An 8,655-nucleotide genomic window follows, 5' to 3' on the forward strand; every position below is an offset into this window, starting at 1 on the left:
CACCTCCAGGCCATGGGCGGAGTTCAACATTACGATGCTAAAGGAATCACTGCAGCTGTGTAGGGCTACAACCCTGTCAAAAGTTGGGAATGGAAGGAATACGCTATTTTGTGAGGATAGATGGTTGCTGGGACAACGGATACAAGAGCTTGCACTAAGCCTGTACGGGGCGAGTCAGACAAATAGTACGTGGCGTGCGCACTTGTGCAACAAGGAATCTCAGACAACGACTGAGTGAGAGATATTGGGCCGGATCTCACGCCGGCCTTGCTACTGGAGTACTTTGCCCTCTGGAATGCAGTTGCGAGGGAAGTGCTACACGATGATGATCGGGAGGACTCCATTGCTTGGGCCTGGGAGATGGAAGGATGTTTCTCGACCAGATCAGCTTACACGGCAAAGTTCTGAAGCTGGGAGGTGGCTCCAACATGGACGTTCACGTGGAAGTCCAGGGCCCCCCTATAATGTAGATTCTTCACCTGGCTTGCTCTCCAGAACAGGTGGTGGACTTCGGCCACCTAGCTCGGAGGGGGCTAGGTCATCAAGAGGCGTGCCCATTCTGCGCACGGGAAGAGGAGATGATAAACCATCTCCTGCTAGATTGTGTGTTCACGCGTGAGGTATGGACGGTTGTCTGCCACGCTCCCGGGAAGCAAGGATGGATACCATCAAGGGGAGAGAAGCTTCAGGAGGGGAGCCAAAGCAAGGCATGCATCGAAATATGGAAGCACCGAAATACGATTGTATTTGATGGTGTAGTGCCATCGATAAACCATCTATTCAATAGGATCGAAGGAGAATGCCAGATGTGGAAGCGGGCCGGGCTCATCAAAGGAGATGTTGCCTCCTTCCTGAGAGCGTTATCATCGTGGGCTACGGGCTGCGACGAGGAGTTAGACTAGCCAACGTACACGGGTGGAGTTGGGTTCGTGTAATATGTACACACTCATGCGTATTCGGAAAAAAATGGAATAAATAAGTTGTAAGTGGGTGCTCCCAATTCCTACCCAAAAATAAAACAAAGAGCAGTCCTTCAAGTACGTATGGTGTGAAGTTTTTTTCTTTTTCTTTTTTCAGTTAGTTCACGATACAGATACAACTTCTTCTTGAGAGAGCCGAGGTCTCGTCTCAGGCCAGCGCCGGCGGCGGCGGCGGCGGCGGCGGCGGAAATACGGGAGTGGCGGCGGGCGTTGAGGCCCTCTCCCCCGCGGTCGGGATAGGGGAAACCAAAGGCCAGTGAGCGTCTGGACCTGCGGCGGTGGAGGCCCTCTCCTCAGGGCCCAGCGGCGGAGATCTCGTCCTCGCCCCCCTCAACGCTGACACGCTGTGGCGGAGATCTCCTGCAGTACATCGCATTACCTCCTACGGCAGCTGCAGCTCGACGGTGAGCATCCTGACGACCATGGAGCATTTTTACCTCCTACAGCTCGTCCTTCTTCCTCTGCTTTTCCTTCCTTTTAACCCCAGGTTCTGTAGGTGGTGAACGGCGGCGGCGAGGGATTCTTCAGGCCAGCTGGAACTATGAGCCGCCGCTTTGTCCCCGTCGACAGACGCATCTTGGAGAGGAACATCAAGGATCGGTACCATGCCGGATGCATTGGCACCGAGGACGCACTCCACCTGTTCGACGAATTGCTCCAGGTTGCTGGGCCTTCCTCGATCCCTGCCATCAACTGCCTCCTCACTGTTGTTGGCCGTGATTGCCCCGCGCTCGGCGTCTCCCTCTTCAACCATGTTGCAAGAGCCAAGGTGCCTCCCCACAATATCACCTATGGCATTCTAGTCGACTGCTGCTGCCGTGCTGGCCGCCTGGACCTTGGACACGCTGCCATGGGACACGTCATTAAGTTGGGATTTACAGCAGAAGCTATCATCAATTTCAGCCACCTACTCAAGGCCATCTGCGCCGAGAAGAAGACCAGTTATGCAATGGACATCGTACTCCGGATAATGCCTGAGTTTAACTGCATACCAAACATTTTCTCCTATAACATTCTTTTCAAGGGTCTCTGCAACGAGAAGAGAAGCCAAGAGGCTCTCGAGCTGATTCAAATTATGGTTGAGGATGGAGGTTGCTGCCGACCTGATGTGGTGACCTATAGCACTGTAATTGATGGCTTGTTGAAAGAGGATGAGGTGGACCAAGCTTACAGCCTATTTTCTGAAATGCTGCGTCAGGGGGTATCACCGAATGTTGTGACCTGTAATTCAATCATCTCTGGCATGTGCAAGCTTCACGCGATGGACAAGGCTGAGGAGGTTCTTCAACAGATGCTTGATAGACGAATTCTGCCAGATGTTACCACATATACTAGTTTAATACATGGATATTATTCATTAGGACAGTGCGAGGAGGTGGATCGGGTTTTCATAGAAATGTCTAGAAATGGTGTTCAACCAAATATCATAACTTATAGTATACAGATGGATTATCTTTGCAAGAATGGAAGATGCACAGAAGCTAGGAAGAATTTTGATTTCATGATCAGTTTGGGCCAGAAACCGACTGTTACTACCTACAACATTATGCTTCATGGGTATGCTATGGAAAGATCTTTTCATGATATGAATTGTCTCATTGATTTGATGGATGATAATGGTATTTCACCAGATCATTATGGATACAACATACTTATATTTGCATATGCTGAAGAAAAAATGGTTGATGAAGTAATGCATATATTTACAAAAATGCGGCAGCAAGGATTGAACCCTGATGCAGTGAGCTATGGAACAGTAATAGACTTACTTTCCAGGATTGACCGAATGGATGATGCTATGTCCCAGTTCAATCAAATGATAACTGAAGGGTTAGTTCCTGATATCGTAGTTTTTAACCCTCTTATTAGGGGTTTCTGTTCTTGTGGCAAATGGGAGAAGGTTGATGAACTATTTTCTGAGATGTTGGATCGCGGCATCTGTCCCAACATAGTGTTCTTCACCACAATTATGGACCGCCTTTGCAAAAATGGAAGGGTTATGGAAGCCCAAGATCTCTTCGACCTGATGGTACACATGGGTGTGAAGCCTGATGTGTGTACTTATAACATACTGATAGGTGGATACTTGTTCATTGGTAAGATGGATGAAGTGAGCAAGTTACTTGACAATATGGTCTCAATTGGCATGGAACCAGATGTTATCACCTATAACATACTGATTGATGGTTACTCTAAGAATGGAAGGATAGATGATGCATTTGTTGTTTTCAGAGAAATGTTGGCCGGGAAGGTTAAGCCTTGCATTATCACTTTTAATATTATGCTTGGTGCGTTGCTTAAAGGTGGCAGGAAGGAAGAGGCTAAAGATTTGTTTGATGGTATCTGGGCTAAAGGGTTAGTGCCCACCGTTGTTACATATAGCTTAATGATACAAAAACTTATAGAAGAAGGTTCTCTACAAGAGTCTGATGATCTATTTGTTTCTATGGAGAAGAATGGATGTGCTGCCGACTCCCATATAATAAATGCTATAGTTAGAAGCTTATTTCGGAAAGGGGAGGTGCCCAGGGCTGGGACTTATCTGTCTAAAATTGATGAGAGGAGCTTCACCCTTGAAGCTTCCACAGCTATCTTGTTGACTGCACTTGCTTCAGGGGGGAAAGGCCAGGAATATAAAGAGTTACTCCCTGAGAAGTACCACTCTTTTCTGGAACAGGGCACTGATTGAAACCTTTTCTAGAGATTTTGCCTATTTACTTTGGACTGCTAATCGAGGCCTCAACGTTTCTTTGTAGCTTGCATCCCCCAAGCTTTTCTTTTTGTAGTATGTCTAAATTAAAGGTCACTACTCTTACTAATAATTCTGGGAGGAACTTGTTAGTAGTGAATGTCTGATGAACGACCATCTGTGTTTCTATATGGCTGCCTTCTACTTCAATGGAGCTGTTCATTTGGCCTCCACTAAGCTGCAATTTATATTAGTTTTGTTAGTCTTCGATTTCACCTAGTAAATTCTCAACGCCCTTTTCCTTGTCTACTGTAATGATGGACATATACTAGATATTCACCACTTCATAATGTGAGAAGACCTTTGGCAACCATTGTCAATAGCCACCAACCATGGTGTTTACAGCTGATCATGATATGATGACCGCGTTGTGCCCGTGGACTCACTGAAGTTGCCAGCAGCAAGTTAGTTTCTATATTCCCTTTCTTCTTTACATTTGAATGGGAACATGCAGTATAGACGATTTTTTGGTGAACAATGATCAACATATCTGTCACATGATTATTCATCGGGTCCATTGGATATGTTATCAACTATATTTTTTGGCGAACTGATCAAAGGTCATATAGACCATTTTTTTTCTTGATCTATATATAGGGAAGTACGTATAATATGTGTAAACAAGGTTGTCTCTCTTTAATGACATATAAGTCTTAACTTGTCCCAGTTCTCTTCTTGTAAACTGATCTTCTGGTACAGAGACACAAACTAAGGTATCAGATTATGGCATCTTTACTCCCACTTGTTTTTGTTCAGTTTTTGAGTGGTTTTACTAGGAATTTTGGGTGTTAAATACTTTCGACTCATAGGAGGTGATGTTTCTTCAATTTTGGTTACTAGGAAGGATGATACTTGCTTTTTTCTCACACTTTGCTGGAACTGTTGCCACTGCCAGCTATATCTAGCAGATCTTTATGAACAGCATAGCAAATACAAATGAATGATGCTTTAACTAACTGTGTGACGAAAGTTGCTGGTCACCCCTGCTCTGTTAAATTTCGCCTTTGTGGTTCAGAAGGTTGTGAGCACCTTGGAGTCATAATAAGCCTGCTAATTTGATCGACGGTCAGCAAATGTAGCTGTATCTTTTAAACAGTGTGATGTGTTGTTGAAATTTGGTCAGAGACAATTTTGTCCATCACCCCTTTTTCTGTTATGTCATGCATATTTAATGGCTATATATGTTCCCTAAAAGAAAGGAAAATATGAACTTTATTTCCGTGCTAGTCCTGCTAGTTCCGCTTCCTATGGATGTAATAAATATGGTGGCAGAATGAATCTCATTAGGTTTCATATAAGTTCTAACTGATGCACAGTACTGCTTGCTCTTACAAATAAGTGTTACATTAGCTGTTAACTCCCCTTTTTAGATCATGTTCACCATATGTGCACAGCCAAGGATGCTCTCTTCGTGCAGGTGCAGATAAGTTTCTGAATCAACTTATGGCGGGGATGAAGGCTTAGAATGTGCAGACTACAAGTGTAAGAGATTCTGGTGCTCTAGCAATCTCTGGAGAATAGCACTGCATATGACCACAAGCAATGGTAAGTCAAACTGTCGAAACCAGTTATAACTGATAAGAGATTCTGAGCTCTTTAGTTTGCCAGACAGTTCTGTTCAAGGAAAATGCCAATAAAACGATAAATAATGGTCACTCAATAATTAATATGGCACTTGGAAGAAAAAACACTTGAGCAGGCAACAAGGAGAGCTATAGATATAGCTAGGGAGAAAGAATTAGCCAAGTAGAGTATGTACCTGGATTAAGAGGCTAGCTTAGCGCTTAACGAAATCCAGAGTAGGGAACCTGGGGTTTGTGCTGAGTGCTCTCTCCAGGGCCACCTTTGTGGCCTCAATTGTGCAGAGCATTTTCAAACTTGGGCATGGATCCTGTGCTTCAAACATCACCTCTTTCTCGCACCCCTCATAAATGCAGTAAACAAAATTCCTCGAGCAATGGCGGCTGTCTTTCGAGTTGAATAATCATCGATGAAATATTTGTCTGGAATGCATCTTATCAGCTGGTCTTATATTGTAAATATGGCCATCGAAAGATGACCCACATGAATCAGCCACATCTTCACATGTGGTAGTGCTGATTATTTTAACAGAACTGGTCATGGGGAATTGCATACTTAATGACCTCACATGTTTATTTTTGGCGTATATCATCAATGACGATTAAGTAGATGCACCTGGATTTATGAGTGATATTTGTGTGGCTTTAATGTGAAGAGAAAACACTGAAATAAAATTAAAAAAATACATTCTTCTTCTTGACAATGTTACAAGATGTGAAATAAAGAAAACATTGTTCTTCTTGACAAGCTACCGTTAATAAGAAAAGGTGACACAGGTGATTAAATGGTGTGAGAGGGGCGGGCGCAAAAGATTAGCAGCAAAGACATCGGATCCGGAGCAAAAGAAGATAGCTAGGGTGCTCGGTGCAGAGATCTCCACCGGCCCTCCTCCCTCCTCTCCTCGCGCCGTCCCTGTGGGCGGCCGGGGGAGCCCAGATCTGCCGCCCCTCCTCCCTCCTCCGCCCCTCACTACTAGGGAAAAGCCTATACACAGAATCTTACCAGCAGCACGCTTTAAAATCAGGCGCTGCTGTTAACTAGCAGCAGCGCGGGCCATAGAAACTCGCTGCTGAAACAAGTTTATCAGTAGCGCATGCACTCCAAGAAGCGCTACTGCTAAAATTCTCACGACGCCGCCGCGAGGCCAGTTATAGCAGCAGCGCTTTAAAGTAAACAACGCTACTGCTACGTAACGTAGCAGCGCATTCAGACAATAATCGCTACTGCTAAATTAACTACAAAAATTTAGTCCCACCTCGCTCCGTGAAGAGAGTTTTACCCACCTTAAATATGTTTCTTCTACAACTTTGACAAGCACTTGGTCTTCATTGAACTCTATGTGTAGGATCCGTGGCCGCAATAGGAGTCTTCGTCAGTTCTTAAACGAACCGGCGAGGATTCCTATTGACAAATCAGATTGTACACAAAAAGACCATTAACGATCAATGTATTTTTTATGTCTATGTCTATTTTTACATACTGACACATAGCAGTAGCGCGTTCAGGCCGAAAGGCGCTACTGATAGGTTGCTTAGCAGTAGCGCGTTTACCTATAGCGCGCTACTGCTATGCCGTTGCATCTTCCTCCCACTAGCTAGCCTCATCCACAGATCACACTCACACACACTCGTTCACGGTCTCCTCCTCACCCCCCGCGCCGCCGGTCCTTCCCCGTCGCCCCTCCCCCGATCTGCGCCGATGTCGCCTCATCCTCCTGGCTGGACTCGGTACCGGCCTCCTCCTCCGTCCTCCCTCCACTCGCCGCTGGCCGCCCCCTCCTCGGTCCGCCTTCCTCCTCGATCCGTCCTCCCTCCACTCGCCGCCGGCCGGCCCCTCCTCGCTCCGCCTTCCTCCTCCGTCCTACTATCTTCTCCCTCCTCAAGTCGCCCCTCCTTGTCCCTCCTCCCTGATACATTTTGATTTAGTAGGATTTCATATGTAACATTTTGATTTAGTTGATATGATTCAGTTGATTTAGTAGGCTAGTTGATTTAGTTGATTTAGAACATTTTGATTTAGTTTATTTAGTAGGCTAGTTGATTTAGAACATTTTGATGTAGTTGATTTAGTATGCTAGTGGATTTAGAATGTTGGTTGATTTAGTTGATTGAGTATGCTCGATTTAGTTTTTTTGTAATAAGTTATTTTTTGGCAAAATGTAGGTGCCAATGTAGTTAAATTTGCCACTTGTTTCCCGTGAAGTGAATCGTTAATCCTTTGCTCATATTGCTTTAGGAAAATGGCGCCACCACCAGCACCACTATGTCGACTGTGCAAGTCAAGGTGCGCCAGCAGCCTTGCAACTGGCAAGCTGTTCGGCATCTACTTCCATCCGAGTTTTCGTCATGCGGCGGTAAGAAATTAGATGAAATGTAACAATTATTTTATTTTTAGTGTTGGCATTACTGCATTGTGTCATTTTGCTTTTCTTACACAGATCGTCCCATGCAATGTGAGGTTGAAATTCAACAAGCTGACAGGAGACACTGTGACATTTGAGGCTCCTGGGGGGCCGTACACTATGGAGGTCGAGAAAGGACGCAATATGTCGCAGATTGGAGGAGATGGATGGGCCCGTTTCCTCGCTCGTATGCGTCTTACTGGTGGTGAGTTGATCAGATTCTCCTTCAGAGCAGAAAGACCCAAACTGGTTGTCATTTATATCAACCTGGTGGAAGATGATGAAGATGATGAAGATAATGAGGACCCACTCAATGAAGATGATGAGAACCCACTTCATGAAGCCATCATAGCTTAAAGAATGAGGCTGAGCGAGGAGGAGGTGTGCAACCTATGGGACATAATTCCGCCACGTGATGACTTTGTCGGGGTGCCATTCGTGACCCGCCTGACAAGTACCATGGTCGATCGGCATGAAATGGTATGTTATACGTATATGCTTAGTGAATCCGATGATATGCTTAGTGTAGAGTCCAATGATATGCTTTGTGGAATCTAGTCGATGATATACTTTAGTGTAGAGTCTGATCACATGCTTATTAGTGTAGAAATCTAGACTTAATAGAAATATATTTGCAAGAGTATGTGTGAGGCTATTTATTAATTGATATGTTTTTCTTATTCAGAGATTGCCAAAGAACCTATCTGTGAGTTGTGGTATCGAGCCTGATGAAGAAGGCTCAGTTGGACTACGCCTTACCGCAAGGGGCTCCGTCACCACATGTACTTACCGCATGGGCACAGATGGTCGCACACAGTTGAACTCGGTTGGGTGGAAGAGATTCCTCGTTGGCAAGAATCTTCGTGCTGGACAGGCCATCCTAATTACTATCAGGAACACCCACCGCCCAGGCTTGAGGATGATGATCGTCGTCTATATCATCT

At 45.2% G+C, this 8,655-nt stretch overlaps 1 protein-coding gene across 1 annotated transcript; it reads left to right on the forward strand.

Annotated features, from left to right (window-relative positions):
• The first annotated feature begins 1,082 nt into the window (after positions 1-1,082).
• LOC119310428 (protein Rf1, mitochondrial-like) lies at positions 1,083-3,902 on the forward strand. Its single transcript, XM_037586187.1, has 2 exons — positions 1,083-1,384; positions 1,477-3,902. Exon 2 carries the CDS (start codon positions 1,522-1,524, stop codon positions 3,667-3,669), a length of 2,148 nt encoding a protein of 715 aa, XP_037442084.1. The 5' UTR covers positions 1,083-1,384; positions 1,477-1,521; the 3' UTR covers positions 3,670-3,902.
• The last annotated feature ends 4,753 nt before the right edge of the window (positions 3,903-8,655 follow it).

Source organism: Triticum dicoccoides, chromosome 5B (assembly GCF_002162155.2).
Source record: "Triticum dicoccoides isolate Atlit2015 ecotype Zavitan chromosome 5B, WEW_v2.0, whole genome shotgun sequence".
Taxonomy (NCBI): Eukaryota; Viridiplantae; Streptophyta; class Magnoliopsida; order Poales; family Poaceae; genus Triticum; species Triticum dicoccoides.

Excerpts from the sequence above, each read along its gene's own strand:
- LOC119310428 (XM_037586187.1), top strand. The coding sequence starts at position 1,522 with ATGAGCCGCCGCTTTGTCCCCGTCGACAGACGCATCTTGGAGAGGAAC.